The sequence below is a fragment of the Neolamprologus brichardi genome, chromosome 20, assembly GCF_056152115.1.
Source record: "Neolamprologus brichardi isolate AB-2024 chromosome 20, ASM5615211v1, whole genome shotgun sequence".
In the NCBI taxonomy this organism is placed as follows: domain Eukaryota; kingdom Metazoa; phylum Chordata; class Actinopteri; order Cichliformes; family Cichlidae; genus Neolamprologus; species Neolamprologus brichardi.
The window spans coordinates 12,302,951-12,325,570 of NC_142123.1; the positions used below are offsets into that span (position 1 = coordinate 12,302,951).

Below are 22,620 nucleotides of genomic sequence, written 5' to 3' on the forward strand. Positions count from 1 at the left end.
TACTTTTATGCCCAAATAAAAGGCTTTTTATTCACATAGCAAAAAGAGGTTGCCTATAGCCAAATGAATTAGCGCTTATATGCCAAAATCTTTTTGGTTAGAAAAATGCTTCACCTTCAAATCTACCAAGTCAATTTCACCTTCATGAAATTGACTTGGTTGATGTGGTGCAGCTTGCAGGCGTGCCCGATCCAGGATGTGCTGTGTCTCTGGCCCTGTCCAGTGTCACCTTGGTAGGCTCCAGTGCAAAGTGCATTTTGGGATAATCTCAAGCTTCCCATGACCGCAAACCATAAAAGTGAATATAAAATGAAAGTAATGGAATATAGATGAATGGTCCATCCGCTTTTCTCTTTCCTTACTATTTTCCCTAGTTTTCATTTATAGCAATCTTTCCAGTCATCTCCACTTCCACTGGTATGAAGCCAAATAGCTTTCACTTCTCTCCCTCTCACCGTCTCTTCTGCTTTATCTGCTTTGACCAGTTCCTCCCTCCGCCTTTCTTTTTCAGAAGGCAGACTGCCTGTATTTCTCTGCTCTGTTTCCCTGTAGTAAATATACTTTAGGACTCTCATGCAGCTCTGCTTGTAATTTATGGGTGTTTACCTGCTATCACACATCAGTGGCTGGCCCTGGGTGTGTGTGTGTTTTAGTTTAGGTTTTTTTTGTATACGTATAGCAAGCCTCCTTTTCCATATGTCTGCTTATGAGCACATCTAGAGGTTTTGAGGTGTTTATGTATTTATGTGTGTGAAAGTGCACCCTGTCCGCTGAATCCTTTAATACCTCCAGACAATCAATAAGCAGAAGAGCAATCCTCGGCCTCTGTCTTCTTTTAAAAGATGCACTCCACCGAGTGGTGCGAGCCAAGAGTCGAGAAGTCAATAAAACAAAGCCGATAGTGCCCTCATTTGTATTTTTTCTTTTTTCTTTTTTTGGTTTCTGCTTGCAGCATCTGGTCCTCAAAGTCTGAGTCAGAGTAATATTTAGTGGCTTGTCATTTTGATGTAGTCAAATGAATAATTGTTGGCAGTTCTCTGGAAGTGTACAACTATATATTGACAGTTTTCGTTGTTTTTCCTTTTTTTGCAGGGATGGTGGCAGACAAGGCTGAGGATCAGGGGATGAGGTTATAGAAACGACAGCAGAGACAGGAGGAATAAAGGACGGGGGAAGCCAGTTGCTCGGAAACTCCTCCTTTGCATCTTTTGCACCCCGCGCTCCTCTAAGGCGTTGACTGACCCTGTAAAGGATTACACATTCACACCCCCCTCCCCTCTTCACCACCATGTCTTCCCACCTTAACCCTCCCCTTCTCATCCTCCCCATCCTCTTCCTTGTACATCCTCTCTCCATGGCTTCTACCTCTACTACTCCTTCCGCGCCCCCCTTTCTCTCCTTCTCCCCTCCTGAAGGAGGCCTGACACATTTGGTGGTCAACAACAAAACCGGCGAGGTCTACCTGGGTGCCGTCAACTGGATCTATAAGCTCTCCAGCAACCTCACCAAGCTACGAAGCCACGTCACCGGTCCTGTCACAGACAACCCTCGCTGTTACCCTCCACCTGGTGTACAGTCCTGCCCCCACGAGCTGGTGCAGACGTCTAATGTCAATAAACTCCTTCTGCTCGATGCTGCCCACAACCGCTTGATTGCATGTGGAAGTACTTCCCAGGGAATATGCCAGTTCCTGCGTCTGGATGATTTGTTCAAGCTGGGCGAACCCCACCATCGCAAAGAGCATTATCTATCCAGTGTGGCCGAGGCAGGCACCATGTCGGGCGTCGTGATTTCCCCGGATATTTTTGGAGGCGGAGGGAAGCTCTTTGTTGGCACTCCTATCGATGGCAAGTCTGAGTACTTCCCCACGCTGTCTAGTCGCAAGCTGATGTCCAACGAGGAAAACGCTGACATGTTCAGCTTCGTGTACCAGGATGAGTTTGTCTCTTCCCAGCTCAAGATTCCCTCAGACACGCTCTCAAAGTTCCCCGCGTTCGACATTTACTACATCTACGGCTTCAACAGCGAGCAGTTTGTGTACTACCTCACCTTACAGCTCGACACCCAGCTCACTTCCCCAGATGCGGCCAGTGAGCAGTTCTTCACCTCTAAGATCGTCCGCCTGTGTGTTGACGATCCCAAGTTCTACTCCTACGTTGAGTTCCCCATCGGCTGCACCAAGGACGGAGTGGAGTACCGCCTGGTTCAGGATGCTTATTTAGCCCGGCCGGGGAGCCGGTTGGCACGTTCGCTTGGTATTCAGGAGCATGAGGAGGTTCTATTTACTGTGTTTGCGCAGGGTCAGAAGAACAGAGCCAAGCCGCCGAAGGAGTCAGCTTTGTGCCTGTTCACAATGAGGCAGATAAAGGAGAAGATTAAAGAGAGGATTCAGTCGTGCTACAAAGGAGAGGGGAAACTCTCCCTGCCCTGGCTGCTCAACAAGGAGCTGGCCTGCATCAACTCGGTGAGTGTTTGAGACAGTAACTCCCAGAAGTGTTTTCTTTCCTTGTGATCATCCGTACCTGTGTGGATTGTTTCCTCCTATGATTGTGCAACCTTGAATTTTGCATTTTTTAACCCCAGAAAAAGAAAAATTATGTCTTTTTTGTTGTTTATTGAAGCTTGGTTACAGCTTTTATTTGGCTGATAGCCTTTCATTAGCTCGCACCTTTCCCAAAGCACTGAAGTGATCACAGGTTCAGGTTGTGCCAATACCAGCCGTGTCTGAGAAGGTTCTGTCCAGTCATTGAAGCGATTTTAATAGATTAATTAGAGGTTTTTCATCATCAACACATGATCATAGTGAGAACCAGATATCTACTTAGTGGGTAAAAAAAGAATGTCAGCATATCCTCAAACATGGCAAAGTGATGTTTTCCATTTTGGTTTGGGCAATCGAAGTGTAGGCACAATTCCACATTTTGTGCCACATGGAATAAATGTTATTATAAGAACAGCATTTTAACATAGTGGGAGAATGTGTTTACACGATCTTTTTAAGAAAGAAGCTGTTTGTTCTAAAGCAGAACATCCAGTCTACCTGCAGCACAGTAGCCAAACTTCCATAAAGTGTCTAATGATCCATGTGAAAGCACCAGATGTGGAACTAAAAGACCTAAATTAGAATGAATTGACTTCTGGTTGTCAAGTGCCGAGAGAAGTACCAACACGGGCATGAGCTAGAGGGATCAAAACTTTCATGCATCCCAAATTAGTTTTTCATTTTGTTAAAATGTCCCCATATTTCTTTAGTCTGAGCACACAACAGCTGTCTTGCTGAGATTTTGTGTTGTTCTTGGTTTTGTTTTTTTTTTAAATAATTTCATCTACAGGTAGTGGATGGCTTGTCTTTGCTCATACTCATAGATGAGCTGGCCTAAGGGTGTCTTAGAGACACGTGTGTGTGTGTGTGTGTGTGTGTGTGTGTGTGTGTGTGTGTGTGTGTGTGTGTATGTGTGTGTTTCACCTGCTCCTGTCACCCACATGTCACACACACTCACAGCCCAGTATCCTCATGAATAATTCACCTGGTCTCACCTTCTGTTATTTAGTCGGTGCTCCTTAACACCCTGCCATAAATCTCTGAACTACTCTCCACCTCCCTGTCTCCATTTCCTCTTCCCCTCTCTGCTATTCCATCTTCTCTTTCGCTCCTACGTCTTTACTCTAGTCCCATCATTAGCATAAGGGCTTCTTTCATTTGCTAACCCCGCTCTCCCTCTGCTTCTTCTTTTAATCTTCTTCTTTCTTATTTTGCTCCGCAACTCTTCTTCTTGACCTTTTTTCTTTGTCTTTAATTTTTGACCTGTAACCCCCCCCACTTTCCCTTTTTTTTGCAATCTTGTTTCTTTTGGTTGCCTTCAGCTTCTTCTGTCTCATTCCCCTTTTTCTCAAGCCTTTGCTCTTTCACCATCTCTCTCTGCCCTCTCCTTGACTTTCCTCTGAGTGATGAGGTATAGAGTGACTTAGTGTGTAAAGCCAGAGTCTGGATGTGATCTGAAAATACAATGCGGATAGAACAGACGATGCAGCGATAAAGGGGAGGAGAGTGATGAAGAATGACAGAAAGTCAGAGTGGTGGGTTTTATGGAAGGTGGGCGCATGGACTACTAGGAAGGAAGACAAAAAAGGAGGTAGCAAAGACAGAAGGGAAGGTGTGAAGAAAAGTGTGACCGAAGCCTGGTCGTAGAGGACAGGAATTAATTAAAAAATGTTAGAGATAAAGGAAGGCAGAAGACGTTAGAAGGCTAACTAGCAGATCTTTTTAGCTACACTAGCAGCTCTAGATATGTCAGTCAGTCCAATTATGGCAAAACTGCTGGATGCATTGCCAAAAAATGTGCAAACATTTGTGGTCATTCAAGGATATGGTCTTCAGAGAAGATCAGATCCTCTGATCTTACTGTAAGCAGATAAAATAAATAAATACATATATTCATTTAGCATTGGAAGAAAACCTTCATAAACGCCTTGTTCAATTCTTATTCAGTCCCATATTCAGATTAACGCAGACTGCATTCCCATCAGCCCTATCTGTAATTTTTGGGAAAGCTTAATTACCAGGTATTAGCTAAACATGTTAATCTGCGACAGTTGACATAGTGCACATTATAGGTGGCAATCATTAGCACTGCAAAACTGTTGGCAGTCCCATAAGTATTTGCTGTGCTTTTTGAGAATGGCTAATTAGTAAGTGTTAGCTTGCTAAACATGTTAAACTGTAATTGCTAACGTGGTCAATATTATATATGCGAAGCATTACTTTTGCAGCATTGTTACAGTAAGCATGTAAGCCTGCTGTATTGAGCATTCAGTTGTTGACAGAGGCAGCTGATTAATGTGCCACTTTGCACCCAGAGAAGAAAGGTTACTTAAATATGCTGCACAATGTTAAATTAATTTGTTGATTCTAATAATATTATTAGCAATTTTAGCATTGCACTACCATATTGTGCTTTATTTATGCTAGTACATGTCTGTTTGAGCTGTTGACCATTAAACGAAATTGAGGTCCACAAATGCTAAAAATGGTTCATTTCAGCCATTTCTTGGTGGTTGCTTAACTACTTGGTGACGTTATAATATACGATGTGTCAGCTTTTGTAGCGATACATTAGATGTTATTATCATGAAATAAAGAAGGGTAGACTGTTTTTATATGGTGCTACAAGGGATACATCCTTCAAACAGCCAATTTTAGCCAATTAATATCTGACTATAATAAAAACATAAACTAGACCTGCAGAAATTTGGGTTTGTGCAGCCACGTGTCTGCATTATTATATTTTTTGGTCTAGACCCTCGCACTCATGTTGAGTAAAATGTACACGCTTGTGATATGAAAGAATTTCCCTTTACTTGAAAACAATACAGATTTTCAAATATTCCTGTTATGTTGAGCATGTTATAATTGCTCATTGACTTTTCTTCTTTAAAGTGTCACAGCTTGGTGCAAGACAGAAACAACATCTCTGTCACAAGCCCGCTGGTGGTGTGCAAGCTGCGCACCTATACAGTAAACTCACAAGGCCATTGTGAGTTTACTGTATAGGTATGCAGGCGATTATGCTAATGAGCATACAGTTACACGATCGTCCTTTATGGCCATCTGTCGTTCTCCCCGCTATCGATCAAGGTTGTGTTGGTGGAGCTCGCTCTGGGATAGCGCTGTGAGAAATTCATCATCTTGTACAGGCATGTTCATAGTTTCCTGATGTGAGCGGTGACAGCTCGTTGCTTTTGCGTGAGTGTCATGTGGAAACTATCAGCACAGGCTCATTTGAAGAGACAAGGTCAGGTTATTCGAACAGTAATGTCTACCTGAACTCTATCAAAGTTAATCACTTTGTCTGACGCGAAATCTTTCTATTAAGCACTTTTTGGGTTATTGTAACAAAAAAACAAAAAAAACAGGTCACAGTTTTATATGTGCCCAACCTCACACTCTAAAACTTCCAAATTTCCTCTGGCAGCTTAGGTGGTGTAATATAAAAGTTTGGGTAATCATCGGTATGATGTTTGTTTTTCAGAGTCTGTAGGATGTAATTTATCCAGTGAGTTGAGAGATTTGGGACTTCCATTAAAGCACAGAGTATAGTGTGCACAGGTAGATCATGAAATCTTTAAGCTAATAGAGCAACAGGACCAACTGGAGGGAATTTCTGTCCTGTGTTTGTACTCAAACGTCCTGCCACATTTCAGAGAGGTTTGTTTGCTCAGTTTGCTTGCCTGCTTGCCCGGGGGTCAGTAACGGTAGAATGAACATATAGTATCAGGGAACATAGTTAGGAAAACAGTGATAGGGAAAGGGAGCGATAAACACAACAATGGAGAGACAGATGGACAAAGGTTTCTTAACTCTGCCCAGAACAGTAACAGTGAATGTTATCCCAATTCTTAAAATTGCTTAGAAATGATATAAAAAGAGACTTCGTAGTAGTTTCTTTTTTCCCTAATGCGGGCCAATCATCCTTCAGTGGTTACAGTGTGAACGAGAACTTGAAGCAGGGAAGTGTGATGTGAGGAAATAAAACAGGTGTCAGGTGATGCTCACAGGCTGCCAGCAAAGGTGAAAAACTGTACAATCAATGTTAACCTCTCTGAATGAGCTGGACTCAAAATGTTTACTCCCATTCATTTGAAGCTACAGTGCGTATACCTTTCCTCTTTGCCTTGTAGGTGTGATGACATCAAAATGTGGTCAGTATAGAAGTACAAAAGGGCTTAACACACCCACATTTATTAGAATGTAGTTAATGCCGGTCTCTTTGTTGGCAGATCTATTTTTACTCTTCTTCTTGGACGATCAGCCGGCCAGTTCCAAAGACAGATTTACAGCAGCGCCAAACTCTTTCGGTTTTTATGATGATTCCTTTAACTGGACTCCATGGCATGTTCACTTACTTGGAAGTGTCCTTCTATCACTGCGCTGACCTGAGCTTTTCAATCACTGTTTTTTAGCTGAGTTTGTGCTCCTTTGTCCTCATGGTGTCGATTTTTCCACCAGACTGGCTCACTAAAAGTCGAACCTTTCAGATAGCATCGGTATATTTATGTTACAATCAGCTAAAACCCCCTTGACTACACACCATCCACTATTTAAATAATTATGTGGCTTCCAAAAGCTGCTGGCAGCAGCAATGATGATTTTGGCATGTCCTTTAAAAGGGTGTCATCCAAACATGTGTTTTAAAGGGCCATTTAGAACGTTTTCTCTTTCTATGAAATTAATATTTTTTAATAAAAATATTTTTATGTTCTAATGCTGTATTCACCCTGTTTTTTTTTTAAAGGGGACCTACTGTGATTTTCTGTTATACTTTGACTTTTAATAAGAGTTTCAAATAATGAGATCAGCTTATGTGCAAGTAATCCTTATACTCCCTATATCCTGAAAGGTCAGGCTTCCATTGATCCATTGGGCCACCATTGGATCTGTACGTTAGTGAGAATGGATAATTATGATAAGGTCAACTCCAATCAGAAGAAACATTGCTTAAATGTAAAAGGAAGGGAATTCAGATGACTGTTTCCAGAGAGCAGGTCGAGCACAGCCTGGTATAAGAAATGCACAAGAATTATTTTAAACTTTAAATCATGCAACATTATAAAACTAAAAAGATTTGATTTGTGTGGGTCGTCTTCTCCCATAGCTCTACACCAGATTAGGTGTGTCTGGGATTGCAGGTCTCTCCCCGTGCATCGTGATGTCCACTTATTATCAGGAAGAGGCCAGCGTTGGTCCTGCGGGAGTTAAACTGAGTGGTGGGTGACCTTCTCTGGCTGTGGGCTGGAGTCCAGCTCCACAGCTCTGCGAGCAGCCCGACCCAGCAACACTACAGCCTTAGCATGACTAATGAGACTGATTCAGGCAGAGAATGGGAGAGATACTATCCTCTGTGTGTATATATGTGTGTGTGTTTAAGGCTCACTTTATCTCCATTTTTTTCTGCCTCTTCCCCACTTTGTATACTTCTCATTTGTGTGTGTGTGTGTGCCCACCTCTTATCCTGGCCTCCAAAGAAGCAGGACAAAACAACGGTGAAAACAAACAGAGGAAAATGGCCTGATAATAAGAGCGTGCAAGTGTTCGTGCATGTGAGTCCGCACTGTTTGCACAAAACAAGGTGGACGTCAGTGGGAAAATTGCCTGCAGAGAGCAAGAAGACTCCTCTATTGTTACTGCTCCCTCTCTCTGCCTGACTCTGCCTCTATCTTTTCTCCCTCTCTTGCTTGCTCTGTCTCTATTTTTCTCTGAGCATAATAGTGTTTATTAATATTTATCAGTGTTGATCACTGCTGGCCAGGATTATAGTCTATTTCTGTGGCATTTTGTATTCTGTCTTCCAGGCGGCTGGTGGCTAAGTGCGTGCATATGTATTTGTGTCCATTCACGACTTCATTCTTTCCTGATCTCGCCATTGTGTCTTTAGTCTCATTAGTGATGGGTCTCATCTACATTGCATTACTCTTTGGGCCTGCTGGGTGGGGAATTTGAAGGCTTCAATGGCTGTACTTATATTACCATTTTCTTAATATTTGATGAAGAAGCTTGATCATTTATCTTAAAGTAAAATATACAATTATCAGCGCAAGCACAATGTAGTAGGGGTGAAGTGGGAACTCTAACAGTGGTAGACGTTCTATTCATTTTAAGCAAATAAGGTTTTCTTTTACTTGGAACACTTTGATTAGGTCCTGGTTAAACAATTAGGTGCTGACATTATTATCTGAATGTTATTAGAAAAGCCTGGAATTCTGTGTACATACGTGAAAAGAGATTACTTCTATGAGTCCCAAAGAAGGCATTTAGCTGAAAAAGAAAGTTTCACTAAGCTAAAAATTCCCTTGTGTGCACTATTAATAGTGAGTTAAAGCTAAAGAGTTAAGTAGCAATCTGTAATACATACAGCAATCAGAATTTTATTCCCGTTAGTTTATTTTGGATGAATGAGGCAGAATTAAATAACCTTAGTAATTAAAATTAATCATGTATTGTGACACAACTGTTTTCTTATCAATTAGCCTCCAGCTAATTTAGCTAACTGGCTCCAAGCTAAGCACCATAGAGAGAGTATGCTACTAAACAGCAGTCTGTTGAAGAGCTACGAGACTAGCTAGACTCAACCAAAATGCTCAAAGCACAAAACAAGACACATAAAGATACTCAGTGTTTTTTACAATCGTGTTTATTACTTGGGTTTTCAGGGAGCTTTCAAATGGGAGTTTACAGTGGTGAGAAATACTCATAACACTAGCTGTAGAGTTGTATTAGCTAAATTTTAGAGGTACTCAAAACTAAAATTATGTTATAATCTACCTTTCAATTGTTGCCAGCCAAATCTGTCCAAGTGTCTTTTGCCTTGACATGTTCACATGTCAAGGTATTGACAGGTCCATAGACTGCCATTCGCCTATATCCTGCCTGCATGCCTTATTCATTTTCACCAGCACTTTCATTCCATATGTTTTCTATCTAACACTCACACTGGATACATTGGACAGTAACTTGAAGTTCAGCATGCAGACTGAAGCAGCCAGGGATTGAACCACCAACCTCCCAATTAATATATGACCTGCTCTACCACCTGAACTACAGCCACCCCAGAAAGCTTAGACAAAGTCTCATAGTGATAGCAACCACTACATAGAAAAGTCAAAGGACCAAATTTGTCCAAATTTAACTCGTCAGATGCTTTTCATTGGGAGCCGTTGTAACTGTTGTAGGACTATTGTAGCATAGCTGGAGAGGCTGAACATTTGGCTTTGTGACTGCTGAGTGGAAAAGGAGCAATGTGTGTGATAGTTGATTGCAGTTAGAAACAGCACAGAATTTCATTTTTCTTGTGTTTTCCTTGATGTCTTATGTGTACTGTGGACTTCCTGCTTTCAAGGGATTGGACTAAGAGTCAATTCGTTTGTTGGATGGGTAGGGAAGAAGAAAAAAAAGTCTGACTTTCATTCTGAGTGGCACCCCAGCTTTTGCCAGCAACTACTACACTTAAGAAACTTAAGATTGATGATGGATAAATTATTCAGATTCAGGATTTATCACGGTTTCAACTGTAGGTGGTTCACCATTGTGTCTGTGCTGCAAGTGAATAAATGGAATACAGTAATGCAGTTCTGCATTATGAGCTGTTCCAAAGTAATGGGACATAAATGTGTTCTCCCCCAAAAAAGAGGCACTCAACCTATGATCTGTACATTGCCTTGCCTTATTTTGCTACTGTTGACACTGTTTCTAGAAGAGCAGGTGATAGCACTGAAAGCAGGCTGTGATATCTGAGGCTAGAGCGGGAACTTCCCCTTTGTATTAAAAAACTCAAGCTTTTTTTGACTCTGCTGGAGACTAAGTGACTTGGAAAGAGATTCTTTTACAGCGCTGTGATAAATACATGAGGCATAGGGGTGAATTGCTGTCAGATGCTGTCTAGAATACAGCCCATTGGGGGGGAAGTACTTTTTGATGAGGTGCACTTTTCTCTCCTGCCTTTTAAAGACGTTTTGATGCATGACACAGCGAAATGTTAGATACCTCGAGGCATTTTAATGAATTCAGCCGTAATACTTACCCATATGTTTTTGTGTCGTGATATTTTCTGCTCCAGGGTGAGTCACATAAGCCCCCCTCACCCCCTCTTCATATTGAAATCTCCTAATTTATATTAATTCAAAACAGGGAAATTCTCCGATCCAGTATGAATGGAATGGTGCCCGTTAACTAAACTTAATGCACAGTGGTGTTCATTGTTAAGTGTACCACATGACAAAGTGGATTAATGGCTGCAGTGGCACTCATGAGAGTGTGAGCTTGTTACGGATTTGGAGTGTTTGGAGCTTGTGACTGCTTAGCCTTAAAGCTGTTTGAGTTGGATCTGAAGTGACCTTTTTCTCAGAAACTCAGCAGCAGATTTCCGAGTTGACGCTGAACAGAAATATCAACAGCGAGAGCGCAGTTTAAGAATCGCTTTTTAAAATGAATAGTCCTTCTCTATTAGGCTGAAAAAAAAAGTCTGGAGCTGGTGTAACTTCACCAAATAGAAGAAAAACAATTCTCCTATTAGCTATTTAACTGGGTCAAAAAGTCAACAGCTTCCTCCCCCTTTCACTACGAGCCTCTGGTGGTCGTCCAGGCCACAAATCAATGCAGCACATTCACAAAATGCTGACCTGCAGCATCTAATGAAGAGTGTAATTATTTATTGATGGGCATTTATGCTTTCTCGTGTTTGCACGTGTTTATCACAGAGATCTGTGCACGCATGTGTGTTAGCGCGGCCGTATTCATTAATTAATGCATATTTGTTCCTTCAATTATTCATATACTGTACGTGGAAATGGAAGGGGTATATTCGTGCATGTGCAGGTTTACAGCAAATGTACAGGTTTGTCCCAGCTTCGTTTGGGTTCTCCTGCCAGCTACTCAGCAGGCTCTGCAAGGCGAGATAAAATTTAAAGACGTCCCTTGGCGTCCTCTTTTTTTCAGTCTGGATATGGATACGCATACACAGGTCTGAAATCCATTTTGCCTGCAGCGATTCAGTTTTTACTTTATGTATCTTAAACATTTCACTACCAACATGTAGTGTTTGATTTTTCACTGGAACAATGTGTTGAAGAAAAAAAGGTTGCACGACAACATAGGAACTAATAAGAACTGTTGAACAGCACAAACTTTGCAGTCAACAATGAGTCACCTTCTTTTTTCCCCAGATAACAGTATTTCACTCAAATGCAGCTGACATCTGCAGTTTTCTGTGTGTCACGTTTAACTTTGAGTGGTAGATATCAGGATGAGGCTATGATGCGACATCCGGGCCTCTTTTGGCACACCCAACATTTGGGGCTACTCGTGTCAGCGCCATCCTATGACCTGTCGGTCACATGAGGCCCACTCAACACCTGCTGTAACCCGTGTCAAGCCCCGGCTCATAACATTTAGGCCACATCTGTAATTGCCAGTGCCGTATCTGAGGCATAAATGCCAGCCGGATCCCAAATTAGGCCCAAATGCATCTGTTTTCTGGGTTTGTTCACATCGTAGTACGTTTATGCTAGATATATAAAATTAATTTACATATATACACTAGGGCAGGGTTAGTACACAGCTAAGGACTGAAACAGTCACTTTTCCCAAATGCATTATTGCATCTTATGTAGCCCCCATTGTATGCAGCATAAAGTGTAATACAGCAATGCTTCAAGTTGAAGAGAAGCTCTGATCCTGAATATGATCAGTCTTTAATCACAATTTTAATATGTTTTCCCAAAGAAAACCCATTAAATTATTATTATTTAATCCCATATATTATTCCCTATATGTCTATATGTTGTCAATACAGTCAGTCAGAGCAAGAAACATAGTTTTAAATAGCTCCATGTAGCATTATTAGCACTTTAACCTTAAGATCATTCTATTGATCTTAAGGTATATTTTTTTTTTATCTTTATTTTATCTTTACCTAGAATCATAGCTTCTAAGTTCTAAGGCTTTTTGTCAATTTTTGACCAATAAATAATTAAGTTGACCTTGAAGACCTTTGTGGATGTAAGCCAAATTTTAATAGATTGTTAACATGACCCCACTGTACAACCCTGCGAAGTTTTATCAGATCATCATCCAAAGATTTTTCGAACTATCGTGTTCACAGGCAGTATGACACGCACATACGTACACACTACCAACAACATAACGTCTTTAGTGAAGGAAATAAAGCATTGTATTTGACGTCATGATATTAAGTGTGTGCATCCAAAACCACCAAAATTTATAGATGAGCCAGCTTCTCTATTAAGTTTCTGCTCATATCTTCAAGATGATCAGTGCAGACTTTGTTGTATTCAGTTCTTCTAATGATGCACTGTTGACTGGTCCCTGTGAAAAGCATTTTGGATCAGTTTGTATAGCTCACGTAAAGACTCCGTGCTGCAGTGCAGAAATGTATTCCTGCTATGATTTGAGTCAAAGCGAGTAATTCGTCCTTGCTGACTCCAAAGTTTGTGATGTGCTACCTTTTTACATGTTTTCATACAATACATATATGTATGTGTGTGTGAATTTTGTAAGTCAGCCACTTGTAATCCTGTTAAATTGCGCATAGCATGCCATTTGATTTCAGTCTGGTTGCACCGCAGTGTGCATGAATGCGTGGAGTTGAAGCTGCATGCCTGTATTTTCAGCTTGTGTTGCTCTGTGTCACTCTGTGCCTGCCACTCTCACCGTACAGCCCCGTAGTATTTTACAGCCTCTCATATTTGGGTGAATTTCTGTAGAGGTCTGTAATAATTGGATTATGGCTGTCAGGGAAGGCTTTAGTTCAGATTACACAGATTTTAGTGTGCAGTGCTCAGATGGACAGAATAGCTTAAAGAGCATCATCTGGCTCATGTTACATAGAAAGTGCATTTTGGCAAAATCACAGATGTGATATTTGCCTACATTTGGTAAATGTAGGCCAAGAGTAGCAGATGCGTTCTGGAAACCAAAAGTGTTTCTGTATCCGTGTATCTGTGTCAGTCTAGATTCAATTCAATTCAATTCAATTCAATTCAATTCAATTTTATTTATATAGCGCCAAATCACAACAAATGTCGCCTCAAGGCACTTCATAGATACAGAGAAAAGCCCAACAATCATATGACCCCCTATGAGCAAGCACTTTGGCGACAGTGGGAAGGAAAAACTCCCTTTTAACAGGAAGAAACCTCCGGCAGAACCAGGCTCAGGGAGGGGCGGCCATCTGCTGCGACCGGTTGGGGTGAGAGAAGGAAGACAGGATAAAAGACATGCTGTGGAAAGTTAAGATCAGATGTCTGTGATGTCCTAATAAAGTTTTCTGGCCCTTAAAATCCTTAAATATTACAGTAGATACCAGCCAGTACTTATCCAACCTGAAACTATATATACCTCAGCACAGCTCGGTACACCTGCCCAGTCTCAAGCTTAAAAACGAGAGAATATAAATATATTATTGTGCTGAAAACTTTTGAGAAATATTGATTATTATCTCACACATACAGAGAATAGGTGTACCCTACTGATCCAAGCGTTGAAGGTCATGTTTCAAAAGTATTAAGTCGGTGTATTTCATTCCTGAAACTGAAAATTCAGCTGCCTGCACAGAGCACACAAACATCCCACAGAATTTATGCTAATTAGCAGCAGGTGAAATGATCTGCCAGCGGTCCCCGTCTTAAGTGCTTAAAGCATCTCTTTGATTTCAGACTTTAGACAATCTGTATGTCATTTCATTTCAGGTGTGTGGACTTAGAGTCACTCAAGTTGTTGAGTGAAGCTGCTGTTCTGAAGGAATACAGCTTTGCAACAAAATGCTGATGGCAAGCTCAAAAAAGATGTTGGCATTCAACGCTGTATCAACTACAGCAGTTTCTCTGAAAGGGGGGAACAAGTACCCCCAACTGTAAGTGATTATTGAATCTAGAACAGCAATGCATTACTGAAAAATGTAATGTGATTACATTAACCCCCAACACTGACTATAACCGTGAAGATACCCTAGACAGCAAAACTAAAACTAAGAAGGCCTGAGAATATAACATAAGGAAACCAACCGGGAGATACCTGCTTAGGACAAAACTCAAAATGCCATAACGAATAAACGATAAAGAAAATGTTCAAAAAAACGAAATTCAAACGTCCAGGACTGTGACATCAAATGCGGCTAAGAGACATAGCTTTAAGCGTTGATGTTCAATACAGTAAAACTGTATTCGTTAAAATTCTGAATCTTAATGTAGATGAACGTAAGTCATGATTACATGTTGTGTTACAGTACAAATTTCACTAATGTGAAGATGAAAATAGACATTTTTCCAGCAGGCAGTGTTGAAAATATGTATGACTGCTGTCAACAAATGTACTGTGCCAAGAAAAAAAAGCCCCGACATGGCAGACTGGAACTTTCCATGTGGAATTAGCTCAGTTGATGGCAGAGGCTATCTGGGGTAAAGCGAGCTGCTGTCCCACTGTGGCACATTAACCTATATGGCCAACTGACACTCAAGTGTTGGATTCTAGCCCTCTCTTCCCTCAGCCTCTAGGGATTTCTCTGCTTTGTGCGTTTTGTTTTGCTTCACACCTTCATGAATTTATGACCCAGAAAAGTTTCCCAGTGGGGATCAGTTCTTCACAATTGCAGAGACTAACAGGGATTTCAAATGTGCTCCACCTTGTTTTGGAATTCACCAGGGCGCCACTTAAAGCAACAGGACCCGCATTCGTGATTCATCCTCTCCGTTTGAAAGTCAGCAATTAAAACTAATTAACCCAAAAGTGTGTTTCAAGGCGTTTTAAAGTACATCGAGTGCCATAAACACTGAACTCGATGAGGCATCCTACATGCGTGGATTCCTGCACCAAGGAGTGGAAAAATGGAAGAAGGGATGGCTTTAGTTAGGAAGTTAGACAGTGAGTTATTTCCAGAGCTGTTCAGATAATTCCAAATTTACTCTATGGTGTTTTTATACTTGCGCATGTTGTGCAGACGCTTATTTTAAGGGGAATAGAGTGCAAAAATACAATAAAGAAGTGGGAAATTGGGGGTTGATGTGAGCGACAGAGTGCAAAACACGCTGCAGTGTCATGCACAGACAAATACGTCTTCAACAAGTTTACACATTGCAGGTCAGTCAAGTGTTATGTGTTTTTATGTGAGTTATGTTTCAACTCCTTTGACTGTTTTTAGTTGAGACGTTGAGGGTGAAAGAAATCGAGCCAAAACGACAAGAGACGCGCACAAGATTCAAGTTCGAGTGCAGAACAATAAACCAGCAGAGTGCAAGAAAACTGTGCAGAATAAATCTAGCTGTGAAATAAATGTTGATCTCTTGGCATCACAGCTATTCCACTGACTCTCACCTCTGAGGCTGAAGTTTCGCTCTCTCTCCCTTTTTCGCCTGCAGCTTTTCGTTCCACCAGAGCACATCTCCATGCTGCCAGGCTCTCCCTACATCCCTCCATTAATACTCCTCATTTCATCCAAGCCAAAACAACAGATGCTGAAATGTCGAAGTGTCTTCCCTCCACCCGTGAACTCGCAGAATAGTGGAGGGGAAAAAAAAGAGAAAGCATATTTAATTTGTAAAATTTATTTATTTATATTTTCCACATAAAAAGCCACTGACACCTCGTTCTGGATGTAATAACGAGGACGCCATGTAAATGATCTGCCTTTTTTATTTGTTAAACTAAAGTTAACAATTCGTTGACACGTTAACATTTTTTGAACAGTTTTTTTTTCGTGTTTTTCTCCAGCTGCTGTGTTAGTGTGTAGTGGATGACTCAGCATGGTTTAGTTTGGAGTGCTTTTTGCAAATAATCTGGCAGATAACAGAAATGGTTCTCCCTTTTTTTTTATTTTTCCAAGATTGGCAACATCTATTACAGTGGTATTAGTTTGTATTAGTTTCCAAGAGTGAATCGCTGAACCTGAAAGAAAAACCTTTAGTGGCCCTTAAGTAAACATCTGTGAGTGCTTGTATATACAAAAAAAAAGACAAGTGAATTCAGCACTCTTTTCAATAAATATTTGGGATGGCAGTTATTTTTAAAGCCATGAAGCATCTATATTTACATATATTTACATTTTCACTTACATCTCTCCCTTTCTTGGCATTTCTTCCCAAAGGCTACTATAGCAAAATCTGCAAACAGTTCAATTGAATTCATTTCATTTATATAGCACCAAATCCCAACAACAGCTTCCTCAAGGCACTTTATATTGTAAGATAAAGACCCTAAAATAATACAGGGAAAACCCCAACAATCACACGACCCCCTGTGAGCAAGCACTTGGCGACAGTGGGAACGAAAAACTCCCTTTTATCAGGAAGAAACCTCCAGCAGAACCAGGCTCGAGGAGGGGCGGCCATCTGCTGCGACTGATTAATGGTGATGGGAGGATGAGAGGATAAAACACATACAGTGGGAGTGAGAGATTAACAATAAGTAAATATTGAATGCAAAGTGTTGCATAAACACACAGAAGTTCCACAGAGGAGAGGCCTGAAAGCTGAGAGGATGTGCTATCCATACACTTTGTGGGTAGAGCGCACAGCTGGATAGCGGCTAGAAAGTGCTACAGTAAATAACGTCTGGATGCCTGCTCAGTCATCCAGGTGAGGAAATCCCAAAAAGTTGATTCTGTTCATCCGGATGTGGCGTTTTCAGTGGGAGAAACATTTTGACGCTCATTCAAGTGACTTCTTCAGTCTCCTGTAAATAATATGCATGTAAAATACTAGAATTTCACTCACAAGAACTAGAGCACAGCCAAGCTAGCCATGTTAGCTAGGCTTTAATAATACCAAAGCTGGAATGAAATATGAGTTATACATATGATTATCATTATCATTATTATCTTACATTAGATTATATGGGGACTGACTCACTGTTGGAGCTAGCCTCAAGTGGCCGTTCAAGCAACTGAAGTTTTTGTCTGCCCAAAAGGTTGGTGCTTAATTAATCCAGCTCCTTCCCCAAAAGAATACCTTGGTGGGAGATGAATAGAGAGAACTCATTTGTGTGTCTTTTTTTTATAACTGTTCCATATTGCAGTGTCATGGCTAAATCCCTAAATTAGGTTGTTGTCAGAATACACCATTCAAAAATTCTCAAGGCTGAGCGTCAGCGTTTTCTCAGGGTTTTTGGAACATTGGCACAAAAACTACTTGTGACAAATTAGTCTTTGGTATCTTGTGCTTATCTAATTAGATTAGTTGTTACACCAACTGCAGTAATATTCCGTCTTTATGTGCATGTGACAGCATGCACATGTGTGTGTGGGTGTGAGATGCAGATGCTTGTAGTTCTGTTGCCATTAGAGCAGACTGCTCTGCCAGATGTCTGCACTAAGTCCACTTTGTGTGTGTGTGTGTGATGGCAAGGAACGTATTGCCTCTGCAAGACAACCACACACACACACACACACACACACACACACACACACACACACACTATAGCACATACAAATGCACATTTAGCTACAAAGGATATGTGTGTGTATAGGTTTTGTCTGTGTATTTGTGCATAAACAGGTCAAGCCTTCAAGTGTTCCAGTCTGTTAGACAGATGTTTAAGATCCCCACTGCATCCCCCCTCCACTGTCACACGAATACACACTGTCTTTCTCTCTGCTTGTTTGTCATATGCACTGAAAAACACACACACACATGCACTCTGACTCATTAACAACCAATTAGAGAGCAGATATTGGCTCAGTGGGGAAACCGAAAGGCCAACCATTGCTGTCCTCCGCTTCCAACGCCAAGTCACAACAAATACCTGGATGTAGGCCAGGGTAGTGTGTGTGTGTGTGTGAGTATGTGTGTGAGTGTTGTTTACTTCTGGTTTCGAAGTTTGGCAGTCGCATCTCATCCCCTTTCTTTATTAAAAAAGACAGAGACACGCTAACCCCGCATAATTAAATGCGTTCTTTTCGCCTCTGCAAGTCTTGTTGTTCATTGCATCAGCCAGCGCGTCTCTGTAGTACAACTCTCGCTTCGACATTATCGTTCTCACATGGGAAAGAGGCACGAACTGTGTTTAACATATACATGCAGAAACACACGCACACACTCGCGTGTTCTCCGCGGGATTGGAGCGATGTGTTTATGCCGCTGTTGGATGAGGAGATGCTTGAGGCGTTAGGCTCTCTGGAGAGCATGTTGACAACATCTTTCTCTCTCTCTCTCTTTTTCTCCCTTTCAGTTTACCTCAATCACTGTCTCTCCCTCGCTCACTTCCTTCCCCTGTCCTCTCGTTGTGATGAGATTTTTTTAGTACTCCCTTACATCTCTGCAAATGAGTCAAATTGGAAAAAGACAATCTGCTCACAATTTAAGTTGATTAGACAGTTGACTCTTTCACTCTCAGGCTACGTCCACACGTCCACGGGTATTTTTGAAAACTGAGATTTTCCGTTTTCGTTTTAAAAAATAATCCCGTCCACACGTAAAGGCAGAAATGAAGGAAAACGCTGCTAGGAACATGCCAAAGCAACAGGTGTAGAAACCGTGTCGAAATGTTGGCCAATCAGAAGTCTAGAAGCCTCGGTGGGAAAAAGTAAACAAAGCTGGGGCATAGAAGCAGAACCGAGTCGTATGTGTGGAGGGACAGTAACTGTGTGTGTATATGTAAGCATTTAAACACTGCAGAGAGTACAATTAACAGTAATAGTATTGTAGAAATTTATTTCACCGAAACAATAACGTGGCGCACAGTGTGACGCTGCGTTTTCTCCGTTTTCTCCGTTTTTCTCGTCCACATGTAAATGCAAAAATGGAGTTTTCAAAAATATCCACCCTGGCCATAGTTTTTAAAAATCTCCATTTTCAGTGACCGAAAACGCCGTTTACGTGTGGAAAAATCTGCGTTTTCAAAAATACCCGGGTACGTGTGGACATAGCCTCAGTATGTTACTCAGAGAACTAAAGAGCGTGACAGAGAGTGGGGAGGAGACTAGTGCACATATTTAACACACCATCAGTAAACAAAAAGTTTCCTCACCTTAAACAGATTCTTGGAAGACCGGGATTAGACTATATATAAAAGATGAATGTCGCTTCTGGGGAAGTAAATCCAATGTGAAAGTTCCTCAAAACTGAATTGTTGTAATGGACGGCAGAGGGCAGTCGTGGGGTTGCAAAAAGAAGCCTCAAAATATAGAAGTTAAAGGGAAAACAATACTACAACTCACTTGACCTATGACCTCAAGAAACATTTCTTAAGGACTTCGTCGCTTTAGTCAGTTCAGTGGCAAAAATGCTCAGCTTGACGTTTTGCAACACGACTTTGCTAACCAGTGAGTGAGCTGTGTCCGTTGTTTATTTACAGTCTATGGGAAAAACAATTACCCATGCGCCTGCTTTTAGATTTAGCTTAAAAGGGTCGGCACGTGGCTGAAATTGAGCCAGTTATGTAGACGACACATTCAAATGCTGGTCAACCCAAACGGGCACAAATAGAGAAGAACCTAAGCCTAGCGCAGCACATTCCCCCGGCACTTAATGACCAGCTGCGAATAAAAATTTCCTTAGAGTAAATCAATGGAAAGTCATAGCAAAGGAGCTGTTCTCCATGCTTCAGAGGTTGGCTGTAGCTCACCCCGACTGCTGCTTCTCATTTATTAGCATTCCAAATCTATAAACATGCATTTCTCCGAACAGCAAATACTTTTTTTTTTCTCCTCGCAACTTTTGAAAAACCCAGTTTAAAGTTTATTTAACAAAACGTAGTTATTCTGAAGGTAATTTCAGAAACTACTCAGTCTGCTGCACAAGATAAATATGATTACTTTTTGAACTTGTTTCTTTTTTTTCATCCAAACAAAGATTGTTGCCAATTACTACCTAGACAGGAAAGAGAAATGCATTAAGAGTCTTTTTGTTAAGCAGTAGATGGATTTTCTTTTCTTTTTTTTTCATGTAAATTGTTACAAGAGTCTATCAGGAATCTGAAAGTACCATTGGCACAGTAATAAAAGTTGTAAAATGAGTTTTTTAAGAATCCCTATTTTCTCTATAGGAGAGCCGACTGTTTACCACTGCAATGTGAATCTCATTCTAACATATTTGAGGGAAAAGCTTCAGGACAGGCTTCTTCAGGAAGGAGAAAGCACACTGCGCTGATTATGTTGCATATAGTGATCCTGCTACGTCCACCGTGAATTACACAGAACCTGCTGCTGTAAAAGCAGACCTGAAAGAACAAATATACCTACACCCCGCATCAACTTTTGTTTGATCTTCAAAATCGATGTTTTCTAAAGTATGCTTGCCAGATATTTTTCACTATGTGTGACATTGAAATACACATTTTAAATACAAGTATTTGAGCCAAAGCAGATGCTGCAGCCTTAAGTCTGCAGACAAAGTACTTGTAAGTGAGGAGTCAGGAAAAAAAGGCAAACGACAAACAGAAGTGGAATAGTTGTTTTACGATTTGTGATTGTGTGTGTGTGTGTGTGTGTGTGTGGTCGGGAGGTGGATGGGTTCACTGTAGCTGTGGTGAAGTTGGTAACATGTTCTTCCCAGTGCTGCATACTTTCGAACCACAGTATGGTCTCTGCTGTTTTTTTCTCTCTCCCATAGTTAATAGGCAGTTTACAGGGCTGAATCTAAACTCTCTCTGTGTCTGTCTTCCTGGCTTGAGGCTCATTAGTGGCGACAAGAGTGCTGTTGACCCCTGAGCCGTCCCCCATGTCTCTCCTCCCTATCTTCCCTCTTCTGTCCTTTTCCCCCCTCTCTCCATCTCCTTTCCTTTTCCCCTTATCTCACTTGCCCCACTCTTTCCCTCTTCACCCCATCATCATTCACCCAGCAAGAGTTTGGCAGGGGTCTGTGTGTGTCTGTGTGTGTGCGTGTTGCCAGGGGCCAGCGAGTGCCTGTGTACAGCAGAGGTCTTTGGTAAGGACAACACAGGGGACTCTGTCCTTGTCTAACCCCCTGGAAATAGAACAAAGGTGTGTGCTTGTGTGTAATAATGCTATGTACAGTGTCCCGAGTATGAGCTATAGCTAGTAATATTAATAGCATGGTCAGAGGTCCACCAGGCCAACAGGGACAAGCTATACAGAGCCTATAAATGCACTAATAAAAGACTACAGCAGGTCACCTTATGTTAGGCACAAGTGAAGGATCGTTGCACTGATTTACACAAAGTGTGGTGTAATCGTCCAGGTAGGGATAGCAGATTAAACCTAAATTAACATGAAGTTAAACATGAAAGATCCACTGCATGTATGGAGGACAGTGACAATCTTAAAGTACACATGGGAGTGAAATAAGACACGCAGGAAAAACCCGCAGTATGTAATTATAATAATCTGACGTCTGCAGACATAGCAAACATCAGATTATTATGATGGCATATTCAAACTGCTAGCAGCTAATGCTCTTTTAAGCGCGTGTAAAACACAGTTTTGTTATAACTGATGCTATAGGAGCACATACAATACTTCCCGAGTGGTCGCTGTTGTTGTGTTTCAGCCTTGAAGACATTCTTTTTAAAAAGGCATTTTTTATAAGCTTGGCATCCATCAGCTGCAAAGCAGCACAGTGTTGCTCTTTACTGATAGCTTCTACTGTTAATGTATTGGTGGGTACAAGCAGACGATCATTTAAATATGAACGTCAGACTCATTTCCATCATAACGTGAAGCCATGAAACCCTCATAGCGGACAGACCCTGTAAGCTAGCATTTCTGTTGACCTTTGATTAGTTACAGTTTGAAAAACTGATGATGCACCGACACCCGATACATAACTATATCGATTAAAGAGACTTTTAGCTTAGTATGAATGGAGTCACAGTATGCTCTGTAGCATTAACGACTGAAGTCTAAATAATTAAATGTGTGTGAGGATTTCTCTTTTTCTTCCCTCGTGGTGTTGTAACATGCGCATTATTATGCTTTAATTAGGCTCTTAAGTCACTTTCATATTGGTGGCTGGAAATGCTTCGGCTTCCCCTTAATGAGTAGCTGCGGAGGAATGATAAAGTAGGCAGACTATAGGAATTACATGTCTACAAGGCACACAACAGCTAGCAGATGTCAGGTCTGTGTGAGGCCACATTTGTCTGCAGTGAAAACACGTCGA

General features: G+C 41.3%; 1 protein-coding gene across 2 annotated transcripts in view; it reads left to right on the forward strand.

Annotated features, from left to right (window-relative positions):
- LOC102778858 (plexin-A1-like) overlaps nt 1-22,620 on the forward strand; it is a 304,340-nt gene that overhangs the window by 40,251 nt on the left and 241,469 nt on the right. For both annotated transcript variants that reach the window (XM_006785272.3, XM_006785273.3), the window contains exon 2: nt 1,093-2,464. In XM_006785272.3, the coding sequence (XP_006785335.2) occupies nt 1,289-2,464 (1,176 nt within the window). In that variant the 5' untranslated portion in view covers nt 1,093-1,288. The remainder of the gene's footprint in view (nt 1-1,092; nt 2,465-22,620) is intronic.